Source organism: Mus caroli, chromosome 9, assembly GCF_900094665.2.
Source record: "Mus caroli chromosome 9, CAROLI_EIJ_v1.1, whole genome shotgun sequence".
NCBI classification, from domain to species: Eukaryota; Metazoa; Chordata; class Mammalia; order Rodentia; family Muridae; genus Mus; species Mus caroli.
Window position 1 is genome coordinate 64,509,105 of NC_034578.1, and position 23,983 is coordinate 64,533,087.

A 23,983-nucleotide genomic window follows, 5' to 3' on the forward strand; every position below is an offset into this window, starting at 1 on the left:
TGTGGGTATGATGTAAGTAGCCCCTTGAAGCTCCTGCCTTGATTTCCCCCCAACAATGGACTGAAACCTGGAACTATAAGATAAAGAACCCATTCTCCCCCAAGTTGCTTTGGTCAGGGCATTTCATGAAATGAGGACAGCTATTATCTGCACAGTTGCAGGCATCTGGGTTTGCAAGCCCTGAGAACACAGGATTCTCTGGTCATTTTCCCATCTCCCATCGCCCACCAAGAGAAGCCTAAGAGATCACACGCCCCACATCCTTTCCTGGTTACCTGTGATGGGCTGCTGCCAGGGTCCACCAAGTTCTGACATGCCATCTGGATCGCCTGGTTAGCCCTGGCAAACTGGATGGGGTCCACCAGGCCTTGGTGGCCTGCCTGGCTGTTCGGATCAGAGATGCCAACCAGGTACGCAGCCTAGAAAAGGAAGGGCAAAGTCACACTTCAGACTCCAGGCTCCTCCAGGAACTGTGGGAGACAATGGTCCGCAGTGTACCGGCAGCTGGCAAGCTCAGGTGCTCTTTAGGGCAAACTACCCAAAGTAAGCTCACCCCTCTCACCAATGAAGACATGGTGACAGACAGGCCTATGCCAGCTTGACATACCATCAGGAGTTTGCTGCAGGCATCAGGGAACAAAGCCTCCTTGTTCTTAAAAGAAAGCCTTTGAGGCGCTCTTCTGTGGGATACGGATGTGGATGGGAGCAGCTTGCACAGCTGCTGGCAGCCATCATTTGACCATGAGGCTGTGTGAAGCTGGCTGTGGCTTATAGTTCGAAGAGGCAGAAGATAGCCGGTGCAAACTGACATAGGGAGCTTTGGAGTCAGTTCATCCTCTAGGGCCTTTGCTGCCCAAAGGTCTCCTAACCCAGAGGGTCCTTGCCTAGGTCACTATTTCTAATAGTTAGAATCTTGGCTTAGGCAATCAAGTAAGACAAATGGGAGGAAGGAATAAAGAAAAAGAAAGAAAGAAAGAAAGGAAGAAAGAAAGAAAGAAAGAAAGAAAGAAAGAAAGAAAGAGAGGGGGGAGGGAGGGAAGGAAGGAAGAAAAGATAGTATTTGCCCAACAGGACGGCTGCAGAAAATGCCATTTCTTTGGACGCACTAGGAAATAACTAACAGAGGATGAGCTCATGTGGTTTGAGGGGCAGGCTCAAGGTTAGGAATCTTTCAACTAGGGATGTTTGTCTTTGAGCAAGTGAAATCTCCTAAGTTCAAGCTTAACCATCAATGATAAACCATTCAGGCTAAATGCTGCCATCTTTCAAGTTTTTGTTATATGGTCCCAATCATGACCGGAAAGGGACATGGGTCAGCCAAGGGAAGGTGGTAAATATCACGTCATAGTTCTGCATGATAGGGCCTTTTTTTTCCTTCTTTTTATTCTAAAGAATGTGGCCAATGTGCAATTCTAAAGACTGAGGGCCTTTAAATTACTCAATACTTACTCTTCTCTAGGGAACAATTTATCTAGAACACTGGCTTTAAAGAGCTGCTTCTGACCTTTGGATGCCAGGTCTGCAGTATTCATGTGGTCTCTCTGTTCTCCCTGCATGTGCCTGGAAGCACTGGCTGGTATTCTGCCTATATGGCCCTCTTACCCAGAAGCCATTAGCTTCCCTATGATTCCTATCTCACTGCTTGGAGGAGCTGAAGCTGGTCTCCCTCAGGGGTATGTACTATGTCCTAGGGCTGGAAAGAAGGTGTGCACACGGCTCTCACCTGGGCTGCTGCCTCTGTCAGCCCGCAGAGAGCCTTAGATGCAATCCCCACACATTCTCCGAAGGCAGGGAGGTCTCCAGTCTTAGCATTCTGTGAAATCCCTGCCATTGACTCGCCCAGAACCTGCAAAACAGCAACCAAGTCATTGAGTTTTTATTCCAACCCAGGGCTGCAGGAAGTAACCCTGCTGCTTGAATACTTAAAGCGACTTAATTTAAAACATTTGTCATCTTTGCCTTTACTGTACCCAAGAGAGATTCGAGAGAATCACACCACCTCTCTATGATGAAGACAAATGCATTAGAGGAGTACAAACCTTGCACCCAAGGGTTATCAGAATCTCCTGGTGGTTCAGTCAACACAGAGAGCATCATGTATAATCTACACAAGGCCTCTTGCGGGCACATGGCCCAGTCTTAGATCTATTTACTTCTAAGAGCATAAACTCACATCCAGGGAGCGGGACTTGAAATTCTAACCAGAAAGTAGAAGGCACACTCTTCCTTGCATGGTTAATTTATCAAGTTTTGAAAATCACTGCTACAGTCCTTTTTTGGTCCCCAAATAAGGCTTGATAGGGATTGTCACAGTCAGTCTGCAACCTATGGAACTCAAATGTCTTCTAAAGATCACACAGAAGGTCACATGGGCAGAGCAGGACATCTATCCCAAATCTGGTGCCCTATCCTCTCTGGGCTTTGGCCTGTGCCACAAGGGGAGTTTGTGCTTCCCAGGGCCATAGATTATAAAGTAGAAAATGTTCATTCACCCTTGGGCGAGAGATGACATTGTCAAGTCTCTGTGACATAGAGTTCTTCCTGAGGCAATAAGCCATTTTGAAGAGGAAACAAAATAAATTACTATAATATTTTTTTATATCTAAAATAATCGAGTTTATATAGAGATGCGCAGAGCAGAGTAGCTAGGGAGTGTTTGTAAGCACAGGATTTTACCCTCGCCCCTCACTCCTTTAGGAAGAGAGCTTTCCCTAGGCTGGAGCTGGAGCTCAGTTGGGAGAATGCCAGCCTAGCATGCATGAAATCTTGAGTGCAACAGTCCAGCTGTGGTGTGCACACCTGCAATTCCAGCACTTTAGGAGGTAGGAGCAGGGGAGTCAGAGTCATGCTTGACTATACAGCATGTTCAAGGCCAGCCTGAGCTACAAGAGGCCCTTTCTAAAAAAAAAAAAAAAAAAAAAAAAAAAGGAGATTTCCGAATTTAAGTATTTAAGTCATATGCACCCTCCTCCATTTTGACAGTCCTCTATTCCATGGAAGTTGCTGAACAGAAGAAATTCTTGTCTTAGCCCAACATAAACTAAGCCCTTCTGACATCATCGATACAGATGGTTCACCAAGTCTTAAGTGATGAAAACCAGTGTGCACAGGTGGCAAAAATTCAACCGCCAATTGTCTCTCTGGTATATCACTGGCACTTTCTGATTCTTGGGCATTCTCCTTCATTATTGATCCCTGATATTGCTCTTAGTGTTGCTTTTTCTTAATTACCATCGTCACCCAATTAACCTGCAAGGAATCAAATCTTAGTAAGGGAAGGCCTGGAAGCCACCGTAGTTTTAAAATACTTCTCTTCCCGACCACCCGAAACTCCTAATATTTACTCCCCTCAAAAAAAAATTGTATGCTACGATTAGATATCACAAAATACAAATCAGGGGCTTTCATGAAAGTGTATGAGTAGGAAACACAGTGTTCTATATGCAAACACGGTCTGGATTCACAGTGAGACCCATATTTGATGATGTAAGCAGTGATTCTCAAGGGTTCCGAGACAACAGAGGCAGGCCTGGGAACCTCTCAGAAACGCACAGATTTCAAACCTTTGGGGTGGGGGTCTGTCACCAGGTATTTACACAACTTTTCACAAGGTTCGGGGAGACCCTGAATGTGGAAGAACACTTGGGCACGCTGCATGACAAGATTTTGCCATATCGGCCACCCAGGGGCAAGGCAGATGTTTACTTTTCCCCTTTCTGTTTCTCCCCACTGAGGAGCAGCGCTGATGTCCATATGTTGATACAGACAGTTGACAGTTGCCATTGATTGTCAACCTGACAGGATCTATACTCACTGAGGAAATAAGGTTCTGGGCATGTCTGTGATGGGGTCTCCAGACTGGGTTAATTAAGGAGGGATGACCCAGTGTGGGTGGCACTATCCACAGGCTGGGGTCCTAAACTTTGTAAACAGGTGAAATTGAGCTGAACACCTGCACTCCTCTGTCTCTGCTTCCTGACTGTAGATGCAGTGTGACTGACTGTCTCATAATCCTGCCATCAGGCTGGACCGTCAAATTTAAGCCAAAAGGGAGTCTTCCTTCTTTAGGCTGCTTTGTTAGGTATGTTATCTCAGCAGAGAGGGGAGTAACTAAAACAGACTGGCTTTACCTTGGAGTTCTCCATCACACTCTCAATGCAGTCGAAGTAAGAGAGGTCGCTCACAGGCTCATTCGGGTTTTCCAACATCCCCTTGACAGTCTACAACAGAGAACACAGCTTAGAGAGTGAGTCAGAGGCACAGAAGAAAACGCACTGCCAAGTACAACCATTGCTACCTATTGCTGGACTAGGACTAGGGCCATAATTGATCAATCATTTAGAGTCAATAGGAGGAACTCAGACCAGGGCATCAAGACTTCAGATACCTTGTCAACAAAACAGTGGTGACAGGGGCTGGGGCCTTGGGTTACTGTTGCCACAGGGGGGTGGGGTGGGGTATCAGTTTAGTTTGGGAGGGGGCTGATATGTATAGGAGGGCTTTAAAAATATATATATATATATATTTCAAGACAGAGTTTCTCTGTATAAAAAGCCATGGCTGTCCAGGAACTCACTATATAGACCAAGCTGGCCTGGTCTCTGCCTCATGAATGCTAGGATTAAAGGCGTGTGCTACCACACCGGGCTACAGGAGGGCTTTTAGAAGAAAGTCTGAAGTTAATGCAAAGCAGCATATTCATTGTTGGCTGTCACAATTTAGGTGACTAACCCTGACGAGCTTCCATTCCAAATGCACGTTCATTCTGGTTAAGAAGGGCTCTCAATATCTCAGTTCTGGGGCCTTCTCATGGAAGCACACGGAAGAAGGTGATCCCTACTGGGGTGGCTCATTTGTTATTGATTTGAGACGTATAGAAAATGTCTACTCTTGTTTAGGGACCCATTCAGGAAATGGGTAGAGGTCAGTTTTTCTGTCTCTCCAAGTCAGTAAAAATCACCACTAGCTTTCTCCATGACCTTGGATCACTACCCATGAGGCGTTCTTCCTGGGACTGACATCCTGGGGACAGATCCTTGAATCATCATCAAAGAGACTGCACACTAGCAGTCAGCAGCCTCTGGAGACACAGTCAAGAAAATCACAACAGAGCTGAGTGCCAAAGGGTGCAACGTGGGGTAATGGGACTGCTGATGCGAATCCAAGACACAGGGAAGAGGGCTACACAAGTCAGGAGCTTATTTCATTGAAAGCCTCTTCTTGGAGAACCAACACGTTTCCAGTACCAGTAATTCCAAGAACCTTTAAAGCACCGGGTACCCAGGCTAACAAGTCTTATTTAGACCAACTACATATGTGTCATACATGTTGAAAAGGTGACATGAGCTAATGAACATGCTAAGGCAGTGAATGGCCCACATATGATGACCAACACACATGTGGAGAGAAGGAACCCCATCTAAAGAACTGCCTCCATGAGACGGGACCTTGACCGAGTCCCGGGGCATTTTCTTGATTGCTAATTGATGTAGGGTGGTGAATGGCACCATTACCAGGCATATAGGGCTGAGCTGTACAGGAAAGCTGAGCAGAACATGACCCTGGAAGGAAGCCAGCATGCAGCATTCATTCATCAATGGTTTCTGCTCTAAGTTCCTGCCTTGAGTTCTTGCCTGGGCTTCCATCAGTGAGGAGCTATAGGGCTACTGTCAGCCAAATCAGCTTCTTCCTCCCCAAGTCGCTTTTGGTTATGGTGTGTATCACAGCAGCTGAAAGCAGACTAGAACCCACGTAAGAACCATCCCTCCCTAATAATGTTCAGCTGCTGCTCCAGTCCTGCCCTGGTGAACCCCCTTTGACTTCAACTCCATCTGTTACTACCATCATGGCCTTGATCAAGCCTTTAGAAGCTGCCACGGTATCTCCCCAAGTCAGACCCATGCCAGCCCTGAGGACAACTGGAAGAACGGGAGGTACAAACAATTTATGTCTACTGAGATACCCTGGGCCCATCCAATTGGATCTGGGTAGGTAAGGGCTGCTTTACATAAGAGTAGGCACAATGGCTTTCTTTGCCTAAAGAATTTCTATGAGAAACACGCATAATTTCAGATATAAACACACACCTTGAATGCAAGTCAAAAGGTCAATAGGAGTTATGAAGAGGCAAATGTGCCCCTTGACCCTCTCCAGTGTGTCCCCTGCACATAGCAGAATAAAATGTATGTGGAAATCATTGTGCGTGTTTGCTTGTGTGAAGATGTGTGCACATGGGTGTAGAAGACAGAGGTCAACTTCAGGTGCTGTCATTTCTCAGGGGCCATAGACTTTGTTTTGTGAGACAAGGTCTCTCACTGGCCTGGAGCTCACCAAGTAGGTCAGGGTGTCTGGCAAGGATCTGCCTGTCTCGACTTCCTCCACCATCATGAGAAACTTCTGCATGTGTGGTCTGGGGCTAGAACTCAGGTGCTCCTGGTTTGTGGGAAGTATTTAACCAACTGGGTTGTCTCTCCAGTCCCAGCCTCTCTTTCTTGGTTATCGGTTATCCAAGAATAATCTCTTTAATAGTTTGTAGGCAAACTCTATGCATTGGCAGCCTATACCCAATACCACTTCCTGTTTGAATTGAAAAATCCTTTAATTAACAAAATACATATTGGTTTCGTAGGAAAGGGAGAAATCTGGGTGAAATTACTGCAGAATGCCATTTTTTTCTAACTCCTTCCACCTAGGAGAGAGGCAAGCATAGATAGAAGAGAAACATGTCACCCACCATATAGGGAAGAGGAGGCCCACAGCCCACGCAGAGTTCCCATCCGCACAGCCTTCCAGGACACTCACCTCAAGCTCACGCAGAGCGTTGTCACACTCCTTCTGCCCAGGGGCCTGCTGAGTGCACAGCATGATGAGTTGGTTGATGCTCTCTGTCACAGCTCTAGGAGGAACAGAGAGGGGTGTGGGCTTGGGTGTTACTCAGGTATGAAAGTCAGCCATTTCTTCTTCTTTTTTTAAATCTGAAATTAAGCTTTTTATTTATGTACTACATGCAAATTCAGCTTTTTAATAGACATTTTCTTTGTTTACATTTCAAATATTATCCCTTTCCTAGTTTCCCCTCTGAAAGTTCCCTACCCCTCCGCCCCCTGCTCCCCAACCCACCCACTGCTGCTTCCTGGCCCTGGCAGTCCCCTATACTGGGGCACAGAGCCTTCACAGGACCAAGGGCCTATCCTCCCATTGATGACCAACTAGACCATTCTCTGCTACATATATGCAGCTAGAGCCATGAGTCCCATCATGTGTTTTCTTTGATTGGTGGTTTAGTCCCAGATAACTCTGGGGGTACTTGTTAGTTCATATTGTTGTTCCTCTTATGGGGCTGCAAACCCCTTCAGCTCCTTGGGACCTTTCTTTAGCTCGTTCATTGGGGACCCTGTGCTTCGTCCAATGAATGACTGTGAGCATCCACTTCTGTATTTGTCAGGCACTGGCAGAGCCTCTCAGGAGACAGCTATATCAGTCTCCTGCCAGCTATCTCTTGTTGGCATCCACAATAGTGTCTGGGTTTGGTGGTTGTTTATGGGATACATCCCTAGGGGGGGCAGTCTCATGATGGTCATTCCTTTAGTCTCTGCTCTGAACTTTGTAACTCCTTCCATGGGTATTTTGTTCCCCCTTCTAAGAAGGATCCAAGTATCCACACTTTTGTCTTCTTCTTGAGTTTCATGTGTTTTGCAGATTGTATCTTGGGTATTCTGTACTTCTGGGCTAATATACACTATCAGTGAGTGCATATCATGTGAGTTCTTTTGTGATTGGGTTACCTCCCTCAAGATGTTATCCTCCAGATCCATCCATTTGTCTAAGAATTTCATAAATTCATTGTTTTAAATAGCTGTGTAGTACTCTATTGTGTAAATGTACCACATTTTCTCTATCCATTCCTCTGTTGAGGGACACCTGGGTTCTTTCCAGCTTCTGGCTATTATAAATAAGGCTGCTACGAACATAGTGGAGCATATTTCCTTATTACAAGTTGGACCATTTTCTGGGTATATGCCCAGGAGAGGTATTGCTGAATCTTCTGGTAGTACTATGTCCAATTTTCTGAGGGACCAACAGACTGATTTCCAGAGTGGTTGTACCAGCTTGCAATCCCACCAGCAATGGAGGAGTGTTCCTCTTTCTCCAAATCCTAACCAGCATCTGCTGTCACCTGAGATTTTGATCTTAGCCATTTCTGTCAACAACTGTTAAACACCTCTAGCAGAGATCAAGGGACTGTTTAGGCTCTGATCCCCACAAGGCCTCCCAACAAGCTCTCTCTATACAACCTGAGTAAAACACAGCCAGAGCGAGGAAAGGTAGGTTCCCTACCATGCTTCTGATTACTCGTCTGATTTCTCAAAGACTCTAACAGTTCCCTTAAGAAATTCAGACTGACTTCTGATATATTCATGAGAGACAATGAAGCTGCAAACAGCAGTGGTCTACACTGACACTATTTCCAGGACCCTATTCTAGGAGTCTTCAAGGAATAAGATTATCCAGTCAGCCTTGGTCTATTTTGATTATTTTCAAATACTTCAGATAGTAAAATGTGCCTGGGACTTAAAATATCTACTTACCAGTAAAGGATGAAAAAGCTATTAGGCCTGAGTAGCTTTCCCAAGTTCTATTCTTTGAAATACCTATATTTTATTTTTTTTACTAATACCAATAGGATTACATCAGAGCCCCTGGTATTGTTTTATGTGTATTTCTATTTTCAGAACCTATAAAGTAAATCCATTTTTTTTTCCTGCAAAGATTCCACTCTCCTGAGCAGTCTCTGGCTTGCCATGTCCTGGATTATGGAATAATTTAGAAACTCAAATTCCATTCTGAGTTAGTTTCTACCAGGTGGGAAAGAGAAGCTGAAGTTTTGCTTTGAGTTTAGGGATAAACAGAAGTCTGTTTTAACAGAGTCTGTTGAGACACCATCTTTTCCCCACTGAATTGCTTTTGTAATTACACTGCTGGCCTCGTCTGTGGAATCTGCTTCTATATTCTATTCTGTTCCACTGATCAGTGGTCTATTCTGTCTCTAATATCACACTGTCCTCAGTGCTACAGTTCTATAGCAAGTCTTAGGGGACTGGGGAGATGGCTCAGTGATTTAGAGAGGATGCTACTCTTTCAAAAGACCGGAGCTTGGTTTCTAGTATCCATGTCAGGTAGCTCACAACTACATGTAATTCTACTGGCACCCACACTCAGATGTAAATACACAAGCATACGCACACAGACACAGACACACACACACATACACACACACTACAAAGTTTTAAAAAATTAAAAAATAAGTCTTAGAATTGCATAGAAATGATAAATGCTGAGTCATTAGAAATGCTAATCACAGATATCATCATTGTACATTATACATATATACTGAATTATTATACTGTATCAATAAATATATAAAAATAGTATGTGTCAGTAAAAGCAATAAATCACCCAAGTTTCATGAATGGAAATTCGGAAAGAGGTGATGACTCCCTAATGAGAAAGCTATAAATAAGGTATAGGAAGAAGACTTAAATCCATGCCTGCCTATTTGACTCTAAAGCTGACCCAAAGCCCTTTTCTGCAGTGCTATGATAGGTCCAGCCTTCTGGCATGGCTCAAAATTCTATTCTCACTTCCAACCTGCCACAGCTGAAGAACAGCTAAGAGCAAGCAAGGCCAAAATAAGACCCATGTGGTGGTTAGTAACACCATCTGATAAAAAGGAGTCTTAGTGCATTCAACAGGTTTCTCAGCTTGCCACAGAATATCAAATTAGATGGAAAACAACGTTGCCAACATACAAAGGCAATTAGCTGAAGTATGTGATCAAATATGGCTTTCCATTTAAGCTCAGCTAGGGAGGATGAGAAGAAGAGAAACACTCTCAAACTCAAGAGAGAATCCCAAAATAGCAGTTGTCGGATGGATGCTTGTGGCTTGTTGAAAAGTGCTTTATTAGGGAGTCATTAGAAAGTACCATGTTTTCCTCCATGTAAGGGGAAGTGAAAAGTGGCAGGGCAGTCTCTGGCTCCAGTGACCTGGGAGGGTACAGTTCACAGTGGTGCATTTGAAGTGTCCTACAGAGAGCTGAATGGCATGCCCTGCATGGCAGCTCTTGAGACCCACTTCTGAGGAGACAGGCTGGCACAGGTCACTGTAGTAAGGTTCAGGGCGTGTCCTGAATTGTGAAAACATGATCCTTAGAGCTCATTTCCACATATCACCAAAGTTTTTCATCAAATCGATTCCTCACTAAATGTGTTGCTGTCTGTGCGTGTAGGAGTTTGAGGGTCAGGGGAGTGTGTGTGTTTGTGTGTGCGCATGTGTGTGGTATGCATGGTGTCTGTGTGGGTCTTTATGTTGTGGACATGTACCTGGAGACCAGAGATCAACCTTTAATATTCTCCCTCTACCTTATTATTAACATCCCAAATGCTGCCCCCTTCCTGTCTCCCCTCAGAGTCCCTTCCTCCCCTCCCCTTCTCCTCCGAGAGGGTGGGACCCCTGGGTATCCTCCCCACCCCCACCTTATTTTTTGAGACAGGCTCACAAACCTATCCCACCCCATGTTAGAATGTTGGTTGATTTGATCTGGTGTGCGGCAACCACAGCTGCTGTGAGTATGTACGTGCTGTGGTCCTGCTTCTACACGAAGATTTCCATTTAGGAAGTGTTTACAGTTGGCGAATCCAGAGGATCCAGAGCTTCGAGAAAGAGGTTCCTTTCCCTACTCTCTTATTTTTGTAGCTGTGAAAAAAATTTAGATTAAAAGATAAGGAAACAAAACAAAACGAGGCTCAGTAGTAGTAGTTTGTGATTGGACAAACTACAAAAATGCAGGCAGGGCCTTGCACATCTAAGTGAGTCACTTAGAGTACTGATCTGCGACAGGACAGAATAACTTAGGTATGACTAATTAAGCCATCTCGGAGTCTGGGTTACAGAGCTGTATAAACTCAGTGGTCTAGGGGCAAATTAGTAATTGATAACAAGAAGTAATGTTCACATATTTCACACAAGAGCTGTGATTTTTACCAGCAAAGAGTCAGCAGGGACCCTGCCTATCCAACAAGAAAGGAATGGCTAAATAAGTTGGCATGGTATAATAAGATTTGGGGGTGCTTATTAAAAGTCACAATGCAGGACATGTTGCTAACATAATAGGATATTTATGATATATGCCTAAATATAATACAACTGAGTAAAAGGTCTAAACAACGTGAGAGCATCCCCTGTACAAAGAAGCATGTGTGTACACACTGGGAACTGATAGATTCAAAACACATAAAAAGGAGTTTATACTGTTATCTTAAAAGATAAACTGAGACAAATCTCAAAAAAATTGTAAACTGACCAATTTATTATAATAAAAAATGTCACCAAAATGAGCATGATCCGGGCTCTGTAAGTCTAAGTGGTCTTTTCTATAGCTACTATCACTTTTATCTACTATTATAGCTACCGTTACTATGACAACTTTTTAATGATCAAAGATACATAAATTAATTTTTTAATATAAAAAGGTTAGGGCTGGGGAGACAGCTCAGTTGGGAGAGCACTTGCTGGGTAGGCGTGAGGTACTGAGTTCGGATGCCAGAACCCATTTAAAAGGATGGTGCAGTGGTGTGTACCTGTAAACCCAGCGCTGGGGAGGCAGAGACAAGGAGGGCACATGGGTCTGGGTGGCCAGCAGTCAATCTGAGACTGTGAGCCCCATGCTCAAGGTGAGACTCTGGCTCAAGAAGTAAGACAGAGAGTGACTGAGTATGACACCTAACATTGACCACTGGCCTCCACACGCACATACACAAGTACATGCACACACAAACACACACACACACCACACAGAATAATGAAACAGTCATACTTCACATTCTTAGGCTTTTTTTTTCCTTATCTAGCTATATTTAAAGAGTGGAGCTCTGCAACCTCAGAGATGAAAATGGGGTTTCTAAAGTCACCTATGTCCAGGAATACTGAGTTAACTCAACTCAAATTTGACAGATCTGGCTGGGATTCTTCTCCCCAGTTATTTGAGACAGAGTCTTACTATGTAGTACAGGCTGGCCTCAAACCCACACTCTCATGCCTCAGCCTCCTAAGTCCTAGGATCATCACAAGGTAAAAAGTCACCTGGAAGGGAAACAAACCATGACTAGTTTCTAGTCAAGGAAGGGAGGAGAGAGGCAGACATTTTCCCTGTAAGCCTTCCTTAGGCCTTATTATTTGCAAAGATTGGAAATTAAAAAAAAAAAAAAGATGTAGTTTAAATCTCCCTCAATAGGACAGCAAGGGGCTGGCAATGGGCAATGGAGAAGCAAGACAACAAAAGACACAAAGACAGGACATGAGAGAGCAGGATGAATAAAAAGACAAATAAAAGTCTGAGAAAAAGATCCACCTCACCATCATGGGGGGCAGGGATTGTGCACAAAGGGGAGGTGGTCTGAATGAGGACTGAGGACGTTCAAAGAGTCTATGCTGAGTTCGATCCTGGATAAAGACTGAAAACATTCGGGATGCTTCCAACAGAGGAAGGAAAGCTACCATTTCCCTTTTCTATTTCATCGGGCGCAGACCATCCTCCCTTTGCTGTCACAGTCTCTGTCTCAGGAGATAGGAGGAAACCTGTCTAGAAGTGTCAAGGGGACAGGAGGAGCCTCTGCTTCCTAGGGTAGACCCTCAGAAGACAGGAAAACAGCTGGCCAGCTGTTCCTATGGTCAGGGTGATGCACAGTGACACCAATCAGATGGGACAGTGCTCAGAGGGAACAAGCCCTTCCTGCAGCTGCAGTCCGGAATTTCCACTCCAGCCTCAAGTTCAAGGTGCTTCAGACCAACAAACCAATCCCTGGGTGGGGAGGAGTCAGAAGAATGGTTCACAAAGGCCCTCCCGCTCCACCCACTTTGAAGACAAGGCCAGAGCCTGGCTAGCCACACAGGAGATGACCGAGATGGGCACAAGGCAGTACCCAACTTCGTCCCACAGGTGCCATAAGCCAAAGCTTATCATCAACCCCAAGATGCTGAAGTGGATTCCAGGTGAGGAAGAGATAAGCTCATTTGTGCCCAGAGCACGAAGGATTGCAGAGCCCCCAAAAGCAAGGGGTACAGTAAGGTTGACAGCACTAGCACATTCCACACCAGCACTTCCATATGAGATGTGCTGAGTGCCTACTGGGCTTTAAAACCCCCCAGCTTCACTGTCAGGCTGAAAAAGCTGGGTCACACAGGCTGGGAGTTTTTCATCTGGGCTCCTGTTCTCAGTGTCACCACCAGGGGGCCTGCGGATAGCGGGAGCCATAATTCTTTTCTGGTCTGTGTGGCCTTCTGTAGCTGGCTTTTAAAAAACCCAATTTATATTCTCCCCTTCTTCCCACAGTTTAAGAGAGTGAACAGCTCATTAGAGCTGGAAACTACAATTTGGAAATGATGCAAAAAATGAAGGTAATAAAAAACATTGGAGTTCAGACACCTGGAAACGTCAGTTGTCTTCCCCAAAGCCTCTTGGCAGGGGAAAAAAAAGAAAAGAAAAAAGAAAAAAAGCATCCTTTCAAGAAATGGGGACCAAATAGAACAGACTCTCACCCTGTCCCCATCCCCATTGTCAAGGGAGGGCATTTGTTTACCAGAGAAATCACAAGTGAAATACAGGCTGGAGCAGGCTGATGAGAGGATACATTTTGTAGTCACTTAGAGCTCTGGCTCCTGTTTGCCACCAAATGAACCCACTGCTCCAGAGGTTCATACTGACTGTCACCTTGACAGGATCTTAGATTCACCTGGGAGACCCAGCACTACTCATGCCTTGGAGGGAATTTCTGGATTGGGTTAACAGAGGAGAGAAGCTAACCCTAGCTGTGGGCAACACCATTCCATGGGCTGCGCTTCTGGGCACCAGCATTCATTGATTGGCTCTCTGATACCAGAGGCAATGTGACCAGCGGCCTCACAGTCCTGCCACCATGACTACGCTGCAATGACAGGCTGCACACCCTCAAGCTGCAAGCCAAAGGAAATTCTTGTTTCCTTGGGGTGCTCTTGTTGGATATACTGTCACAGCAAAAAGACAACAGCCAATACAGAAGCGAAATGATCAAACCAAGGACATGCAAGAGAATTGTCTAAGCCTCCATGAAAAAGACAGACAGATTTTAAAAATTTACTAAAGTCAAGAAAGGAAGAGAAACAGAGTCCAATACTAGTGCCACGAAGGCTAAGAATAGTTCAAGGTAGCTGGCACTCAGGTCCCATTTCATAGGCAGCAAAGCCTGGGCAGGTTGAGCCAGCTGAACACCTGACCAAGCAGGTAAACTATTCAAGTGCCTTCAATTAGAATTCAGATTTTTGAATTCTGACAGCTTAAAGGCAGGAACAACAAACAAACAAGCAAACAACAAAACAAATTAAAAATCAAATGCAAGCCAAGTGCATGCCTTTGATTGTAACAGTGGGGAGGCACAGGCCAGCAGACCTCTGGGAGTTCTAGGCCAGGCTAGTCTACGAAAGGAGTTCCTGGCCATCCACAGCTACACAGAGAGACCCTGTCTCAAAATAATCAGATAAATAACAAATCGAAATGAATAAAAATGCAGGCAGAACTGAAGCTGATCACCAGTGTGCACATTTTGAAGTCTGTACTATTCTGTTCCTCCAGTCACCTCTCAATTAATGTCCTGCTGCCCCAGCAGTGTTATACATAAGTGACATAAAACAACACTGAGGATGTATACAACACCACAAAATCACAACACAGCTTTTGCTCGAAGTGGGGGAAAATGAATGAGACGCTGCTTGTGCAGATGGCTCTGGGCCATCACTGCAGCCCAGTGACCTGCAAGCCAACAGTCAATCCTACCTACTGAGCTCATGTGTCACAGTGGTGGCTACGGAGCAGAAGTCATATTAGATCCCTGAAGTGAGTGCAACTGGAGGGAAGTGTGCAGAAATCACTCCAAACTTGGCTTCGTGTTTTAAGTCGGTTCAAAACCAGTGTGCACCCATTGTCACCTCACTGGCCCTAGAGTGCCTTCGGCAAGTGATGGATAGATATGTAAAATCTAGTCCAAGATGGATGCCAGCATGTAGTGTATGCCCAGTGTCTACAAAAACGGCTTGAACACTGCAAATATTTCCCAATGTCTATTTTAGTGAGCATGTACTTCTTGCAAAACCTGAACAACATAAATCTGCTTTAAACAATCTATGTAGAGACTGGAGAAATGGCACAGTAGTTCAAAAGCCTGCTGAGCAAGCACGAGGACCAGTATTCAGATTCTTAGAGCCTAAGTAAAGTACCAAGTGAATGTGGTGGCCCAACTGTAATTCTAGCCTTGGCAGATGGAGATGGGGGCGGGGCAGGGGACTGCTCAGAGCAAGCTGGCTAGTCCTACTGGCCAACTCTGGATTTGACTAAGAGACCCTGCTTCAATAAATAAGATGGAAGATCAACAGAGTGTGTTCACAGACTATTCCCAACATCAACTTCAGATCTTCATAAATGTGAATACATACCTGAATGCACATACATGCAAGTACACACATACACACACACACACACACACACACACACACACACATTATACACAAACATAAAAATGGAAAAGGGAAAACAATCTGCTTAAGCCATCAGGTTTACAGGTCAGTGCAGCCTCAGTCAGAACTGAAGAGTGCATCTAGAAAGATGGAAGACATTCTTACCGGGCCAAAGACACAGGGATGAGTCAATTTTACAAAATGTCAGAATTCCCATCAGTTTACTCTACGTCCGACAACAAGACAGGCAGCAAGTCAGAAACTGGTAGGATGTTGGGCACACCCTTCAACACAACAGAATCCAGAATCGCTCACACCTCCACAAGGCACACCTTGTCCTGCTCTTACCTTGCAGCTGCAGCCAGAAGATTTTTTGCGTTGGGAGCTCCAGGATCTACAGAGAGAGACTTGGCGGCTAGCAGGAGTTTGCTGGACGCCATCGAGATATTCTTCAGGTTACCTATCACTTGCATCTGGTCTTCTTTTGTCTGCAGAGTCAAAAGGAAACAGTCAGATGGGACTGACCACAGTTTTCCAAGAAGCTGTCAGGGAGCTAGGAGCAAGTCCCCAGGTGGAGGCAGAGACTACATCGGGGCAGTCAGTCTGCAGACGTGTGACTAGTGTCCACTCGTCCTCAAACAGATGCTCAGAGATGCATGAGGCAGAGAAAGAAGTGCATGTCCAAGTGGGTCAGCCAGGAGTCCTGCTTTCTTGTTATACGGGAGCGTTACAGGGCTGGGAGGAGAACAACTGAGCCGCACCAGTACACAGACCGGACAGTGATTCGAGCATCTTGCTCAACAATGCTGGAGTTGTCCAGTATCTTGTACATCCCAGCCTGGCACAAAGGACAAGCTCTGTGTAGATATTCAGAGCTAACAGCGTCCCAGAAGTTTTGGACTGGGGAAGGACATAACGCTCACCCAGCTTGCTAACTAACTGATAAATTGCCTTTTGTAGAAAATGTAACAACAACAACAACAAAACAAACAAAAAACCCCACCAATCTACCAAAAAACCAGTCCTGCAATCTGATGCCAGACCAGTCATGTTCCCTAGCTATAAACAAGTAGCTCATCTCTCCATCTGAATTAGGTCATTTTTAATCATTCGGAGATCCCAGATGTAATTCATTCAAGTTGAGTTCACTAAACCACAAATACACATGCATGTGAGGTCACAGAATTTCCAAGGCAGTCAAGGAAGGCGCTGCAGGTTGTTGACAGGATCCTGTTCCTGATCCACCCAGATGCCCCCAGCTGGGTGGTCTACCAGAACAGGGAGACTCAAGTGAGCAGCACAAACCACCTTCCCACCCACCTGTGCCTGGCCAGCCATCTCAATCCCGGCATCCAGGAACTCGTCAAAGTCATCACTGAATTTTCCAGAAGCGGCTGCCAGCTCTCCACTCTGGCCCCTTGTGGCATGGACGACTTCCCCAGCAGATTGGTTCAGATCAGCAGCAGCCTGGTTCAGCTCACTCTGGGCCTCCTGGAAGGGCTTTGTGCTTGGAGGTAGCTAGGAGGACAAAAGGCAATGCCATGGGAAGTTTTACCTCGAGTAAGGGGCCATGAGGACTGTGGAAGGAACAGTGACTGCCCAGGGCTGTGCTTCTGAGTCACTCAACTAGAAGATGGCAGGTCCAAAAAAAACAAATGCTATCTGCGATGCCTATTACATACAAAGCCATGCTGGCTTATAGGCTCTCAGAATAACAAATACCCGTGGCTCTTCTTAGCTCTTTTTTTTTTTAAAGATTTATTTATTTATTATATGTAAGTACACTGTAGCTGTCTTCAGACACACCAGAAGAGGGAGTCAGATCTTGTTACAGATGGTTGTGAGCCACCATGTGGTTTCTGGGATTTGAACTAAGGACCTTTGGAAGAGCAGTCGGGTGCTCTTACCTGCTGAGCCATCTCACCAGCCCTTCTTAGCTCTTTTTATCCTTCCCCTTACCCTAAACTTCACCAGCTCACAACCCCACCCTCCCCATACCATATAACCCTGCCACTTCAGTCATGTGCTCTCCAGGTCTCTCTTTCTCTTCCCCTCTCTCTTCCTTCCCTCCCTCTCTGCATCCTTTGCCCTCAACTCTCATCTTCCTCTTGTCCTCCCCACCCCCACTTCCTCTCATGGCTGGGTTAAATCTGCTGGCCATGTTCAGTGTACAACTGTCTCTCCCTGCTCTGAACTCTTCAGATGCCAGTTTGTAATTCCCCTCACATCTACATTAAAAGCCTTCCCTGCAACCATACCTTGGAGCAGTTATGGCATCACTTCATACAAGTGGCTCTGCTTAGTGTGAGCCCGTGTTAAGCTGGACCCTCCACACATCTCCATCCTTTCATCCTTTCATCCTTTCATCCTTTCATCCATCCATCCATCCATCCATCCATCCATCCATCCATCCATCCACCCACCCACCCACCCTTACAGAAAGCCCACTCTGTGGGCACCAGAGAGCTACCTGTGGTAGAAGCAGCTATTGTCAAGTCACTGACACTCACTGAGACAGCAGGGCCAGGATTCATGTCCAAGCAACTCAGCTCTGGGAGCCATTCTCCACCCTATTTTGTGTCCTTCATGATGGAAACTCTCAGTTTAAGCTTTTTAGAACTAAGAGGTCGATGATGGCCAACTTCAAATCACATTCTTTTTAACAAATGACCATCAAGTTTTTTTATTAGTTGTCCTTGTAAAAAACTTTTACAAATCTACACACCAAGTGCAGTATCGATTTTAGAATTACAGTCATCAAAGTTGCAGATTTTACTAAGGACCCACATATACTGCTGAACATTTGTTTTTTGTTTCTGTTTTCTTGTGTCATCAGCCTAATCAGCCTACGTGGCTTTTTTTTTTTTTTTTTTTTNATTTTTTTTTTTTTTACATTTCAAATGTTATTCCCTTTCCTGGTTTCCCCTCATAAAAACATCTTACCCCTATCCCCTACCCCTGCTCATCAACCACCTACTCCCACTTCCTGGCTCTGGCATTACCCCACAATGGGGCATAGAGCCTTCATAGGACCAAGGGCCTCTTTTCCCATTGATGACCAACTAGGCCATCCTCTGCTACGTATGCAGCTGGAGCCATAAGTCCCAACATGTGTACTCTTTGGTTGGTGGTTTAGTCCCCGGGAGCTCTGGGGGTACTGGTTAATTCATAATGCTGTTCCCACTATGGGGCTGCAAACCCCTTCGGCTCCTTTCTCTAGCTCCTTCATTAGGATCCCTGTGCTCAGTCCAATGGATGACTGTGAGCATCCACTACTGTATTTGTCAGGCACTGGCAGAACCTCTCAGGAGAGAGTTATATCCTGTCTTTGCTGGACATTTGTAACCAGAAGCAGACAGATGAGTGCTAAGCTTCCTTCAGTGTGGGATAGGAAAGAGCCCCAAGGCAAAAACCTTTAAGATCCCGGCTTTCTTTTTTTTTTTTTTAAAGATTTATTTATTTATTATATGTAAGTACACTGTAGCTGTCTTCAGACACTCCAGAAGAGGGCGCCAGATCTCGTTACAGATGGTTGTGAGCCACCATGTGGTTGCTGGGATTTGAACTCTGGACCTTTGGAAGAGCAGTCGGGTGCTCTTACCCACTGAGCCATCTCACCAGCCCCCCTGCTTTCTTAATTAGTGTCTAACACATGCCCCTCTGTCCTCGAACTGCCTGTCACTATCTGTTATGCCCCAAGAAAGATCTGGATGATCAAAGCCTCTTTTCTGTCCCATTCGGATGACTCAAGAGCAATCACATACTCAAAAAAAGTCAATGCTCAAAGCTCCACGTTGGGAGACAGGGAGATAGCTCAGTTGATTAAAAAAAAAAAATTGCCTTACAAGCATAAAGACTGGCGTTCGATTCCCCCACAAAAAATCTGGGTGTGGTGGTATACACATGTAGCCCCGGTGATGGTAAGATGGGAAGCTCGCTGAGCAACCAGCCTTGCCTACCTGATGAAATTACAGGCCACTGAAAGATCCTGCCTCAAAGGAAACTTGGGACATTTGAAGCTGCTCTCTGGCCTCCAGAGGTATGTGTGCACACATATGCATACATGTATCTGCACATACATGTGCACCCATACCAGCAAAACCTACCCCTGACAAGTCCTCACTCACGAACTTTGTTAACCAGAAAGGAAATGGAAAATGGTAGAAAAACCAAGATTCCTATGGGAAAGCCTAGATGCCCAGAGACTCCAAGGAAGGAAAGCCACCCTTTCTCCTTGGGGGTGGAGTGGGGTGCGGGAAGACACCAGGTATCCACTCCCAGACAAGGTCCTCACCGAATCTACAAGTAGCTTCTTGCTGGCCTCCCCGATGCTCTTCAAGGCGACATCTACATCCTTCTGTCCAGGAAGGCAATTCACGCAGTTATTCAGAGAGTGAGACACAGCTTTGGCCACCTGCATACACATACACAGAGGGAGGGAAACACCTTAAGAAAGCTACTTCCAATGCAAATGCCTTTGCATATTCATTGAGAAAGAGCAGAGAGAATATGCAGAGCTGACACTAATGTGGGAATTATTCACTGGCACCCACCCAACCCTGCTAACTAAATCACCAGGCCTCTGATCTCTGCTACCCTAGTGCTGGGTTACTACATGCTGCACATGTCATCTGCTCCCCAAGGCCAGGAGCCACCACAGCTCCAGAACCCAAACACAGAATCCTCCAATATGAGACATGGTCCTAGATCGTAGGCATCTTCTGCAGGGCTCTGCGCAGGCCCCCAAAGTTGACTTTGGAGCAGAGCTAAACTGTAATTGATTCTTCTCAGTGACCCTCTGGTGCTGACACACCTCAAGACCTCACTTTCTCAACAGGCAAAGAGGGGACCTCCTGCCGACCTGAAGATGTTCCTCAATGCCACCTTGTCCTCACAGGCCTTCAGGAATACTGACTGGGGGGGGCGGGTTCTATTTAATCTAAAAACCTAAAATATCTTCCTAGTCCCATGTCAAGAACACTCCCCAGATTGTCCCTAGCCAGTTGGTTCTATTGGTCAGCTGAAGAATCACCTGGAAAGGTTAGGGGAGTCTTTTCAGAACTTTTGGATAACTGGAACCTGTATTATATCTTCCTCACCATGCAGACTGGGATGGGGAGTTTATTGAAGTAGATACAAACCTTAAGCAAGCACGCTATGTCTAGAGTCCCAAGGCAGGCAGAGTTCAAAGCCCTCATGTCATTTGTTGACTATGAATTAAGTAGATGCCACATTAGTGTGGGAAATACTAGGTAAGACAAAACACTGAGTACCAAGTATGGTCAGTCAGTCTTGCTACCACACACACTTTAGACAGAACTGCAAATACCTTCTGAGTCCTAGGCATTCCTGCCAGGAAAACATGTCCACAAAGCAGGTAGCTGATGTGTATGCAACCCTGGTAACCATGGTTCCCAGTTCCCAGGCTCACCTGGGCTAATCTCTGCTGACTTTCTGTGTCTCCAGGTGCAATTAGTGCCTGCTTGGCTTCCTGGATGAGCATGGCAGAGCCCTCCATCACATCCCGAGCAGAGTCTAACATGGCATGAGCAGCCTCAGGATCATTTGTGGATGCAGCCACTCCCCGGGCAGCCTGGGCCAGTGTTTTCAGAGCCTGGGCTGTTTCTCTTGCTGCCACGCCTGGGAAGGAAAGTCTGTTAGAGTCTCTCCACTGGATTCCATCAGAAGTTACATTTTTTTCCTCGGCAAGAACACTGAGGTCCAGATTAATTTTTGACAAATGTTTATTGCCATATTCCTCAATATAGTTGCTCACACCCGGTGTCTGAGCCAATCAAGAGACACCACAATATATAAAATGCCCCACACTTCAACTTCCCATGTTTCTACTGCCTCACGTGTCTCTAGATCTAAACCACAGACATGGGAACAGGTGTGCAGATGGGGACCTATACCTGGGTGGCTGGTGCACAGGTTGTGGGAAGTTATTTTAGCACACTTGGCTTTACTGAGGCACACATTGCACACACACAAGAGTGAGCAGTTCAGTGGATTTGCATGGATAGATACATCCACCATTACAGTGTCCTTCACCAACAATGCTCCTCACACTGACAGTAATGAATCTCACATGTGACCTTAGACTGGCTTAAGAGAACCAGACAACATGCGCGCATTTGCATCTGTCTTCTCTCTGACTGTCAAGGTTGTGAGTTCAAGCAGTGCTGTTATGTGTAACTCTTTCCTTTTCTTCCTGTATGATCTTACATCAATGTCCTAACATTTGCTTATCTGTTCCTCTGCTGGCGGACAGGTAAGTTGTTTTGTGTTTGGGATAAAACTCCCAAGAAAAGAAAGGTCTTGTGCATGCGTTCAGATGAACACATGGAATCACATATCTTGGATAAAACCTAGGATTTGAATGGCTGAATCACTGAGGGCTAATGTAGCTTTAGGAAATAGTACACCACAGGTTCTAGAATGGTTTTACTACCGCACTTCCCATGGGCAATTTGGAGGAGATGCAGTCTTCTGTAGCTTAACTAGTGGGGCTCTGCTGCATAGCCTGACAAGAAGTAGGAAAAAGGAAGTTGACTTGGCATATGATTCCAGGTTGTAGGAACTCAGTCCATCACATCTACAGTTGAGAGCAGAGACAGAATCCAGGCACTGCAGCTCCTACTTGTGTTCTCCTTTCCCTTACAATGTTCAGAACCCCTGCCTAGGGAATGGTATGGCCTACAATTTGCTAAAGGATGCTAGAGAGCCCAGAAACCAGAACCTCCCTACCCCAGTCATGCCCATGGGCCAACCTGGACTAGAGAACTCCTCACGAAGATTCTCTTCCCATGGGGCTACAGAGGTGGTTCAGTAGTTAAGAATACTTGTTGCAGCCGGGCATGGTGGCACACGCCTTTAATCCCAGCACTCAGGAGGCAGAGGCAGACGGATTTCTGAGTTTGAGGCCAGCCTGGTCTACAGAGTGAGTTCCAGGACAGCCAGGGCTACACAGAGAAACCCTGTCTTGGAAAAAAAGAAAAAAGAATACTTGTTGCTCTTGCAGAAGACCTGAGTTTGGTCCCCAGCACCCACATGATGGCTCATAGCTGTTGACAATCCTGTTCCAGGGGATCTGGCACCCTCTCTTGACCTCTGAGAGCACCAGACATGTACACAGTACATTTAAAAAAATCTTAATTCCCTCTAAAGATTCCCTTTCCAGATAATTTTAGGCTGTCAAGTTGACAGTTAAAACGAACTCGTATGGTAATGCTGTTGAGAGCACTTAATCAATACATTTCATGGCCGCTGGATATTCTCTTGTGAAACATCTATCTTTGAATCCATTTTGATGGAGATGAGCAGTCCTCTGCTAGTTCAGCATCACCTCATCGGAATAAACACAGTCTGAGGCCCTCAGTCCTTAGCACACTAAAGAGAGGATGGAGACTGGAGGAACTTTCTCCTAGAAACCAAGGAACCTGATCTTTCCTGGAGCTTCTCTCAAGAAATCATTTCCCATAAGGCCTAGCAACAGCAGTGTCCCAACCACAAGACAGTACTGGGGCTGGACCTGAGGTTCCTAGCTTCCTGCCACATACTCTTGGGGACAATGAAGTGTGAGGGGCTTTTGTAGAAACACAGACGCTGTGTATGGAAATTACTCCTTTTAGTCTGCAGTACGGCTCTCTACAGAGTCATCACAAACACAGCCAGCGGTCTTCCCTGTGGTAACCATGAGGGTCCATAATGAGAAAAGTCCCAGATCCCCCCAATACAGCCATCCCTCCAACACAAACTCACTAATCTCTGAATAGTCTGCATGTCACAGCTGGGATGAAGTGCTGCAATCTAACCACGGCAGACCATAACACGGGCAATCTACTGATTGTTAGGCAGCCTGTGGAAGGGATGGACGGTACAGTCAGCATTTCTTTCCTTTTGAGTGTGATGTGTGTGTGTGTGTGTGCGTGATACATGTGATGTAAGCCGTGTGTGTGATCTGTGTGTGTGATATATGTGTGCCATAGCACACGTAGTATGGTGTTTGATATATGTGTGATGTCATGTTTGTGTGTTTGTATGCCATGGTGTGTGTGTGTGAGATGGGTGTATGTTTATGTGTATGTATGTGTGATGGGGTGTTTGTTTATGATTGTATGTGTATATGTGATAGTATGTGTCTGTGTTTGTGTGAGATGCTGTGTGTGTGTGTGTGTGTGTGTGCAGGTATTAGAGAAGCCCAGAAGAAAATACACAAAGATAAATAAAGCTAAGGCTTAGAGGAGAAACATTTTGTTTCAGCTTTTGGCTCCAGGTTGAAGGATGTCATTGCTCAGAAGAACTCCAGATGTGGTGAGGCCCTCATCCTGCTGTCTTCCCTGCCAAGTGTCTGTGTGTCTAGACTGCTGTCTCTCTCAAGCCACAGCTTCCCACAAGCCTCAGGAGTGGCTGAGAATCTAACACTGACTATTGAAGG

General features: G+C 45.6%; 1 protein-coding gene across 1 annotated transcript in view; it reads right to left on the reverse strand.

The window, feature by feature from the left end:
- Positions 1-23,983, reverse strand: part of Tln2 (talin 2) — a 425,269-nt gene that overhangs the window by 84,540 nt on the left and 316,746 nt on the right. Inside the window, exons 29-36 of the mRNA XM_029481962.1 lie at positions 20,975-21,183; positions 19,838-19,957; positions 16,864-17,061; positions 15,892-16,031; positions 6,802-6,895; positions 4,131-4,220; positions 1,724-1,846; positions 276-419 (exon numbers count right to left, since the gene is read on the reverse strand). Coding sequence (XP_029337822.1) covers positions 276-419; positions 1,724-1,846; positions 4,131-4,220; positions 6,802-6,895; positions 15,892-16,031; positions 16,864-17,061; positions 19,838-19,957; positions 20,975-21,183 — 1,118 coding nt within the window. The remainder of the gene's footprint in view (positions 1-275; positions 420-1,723; positions 1,847-4,130; positions 4,221-6,801; positions 6,896-15,891; positions 16,032-16,863; positions 17,062-19,837; positions 19,958-20,974; positions 21,184-23,983) is intronic.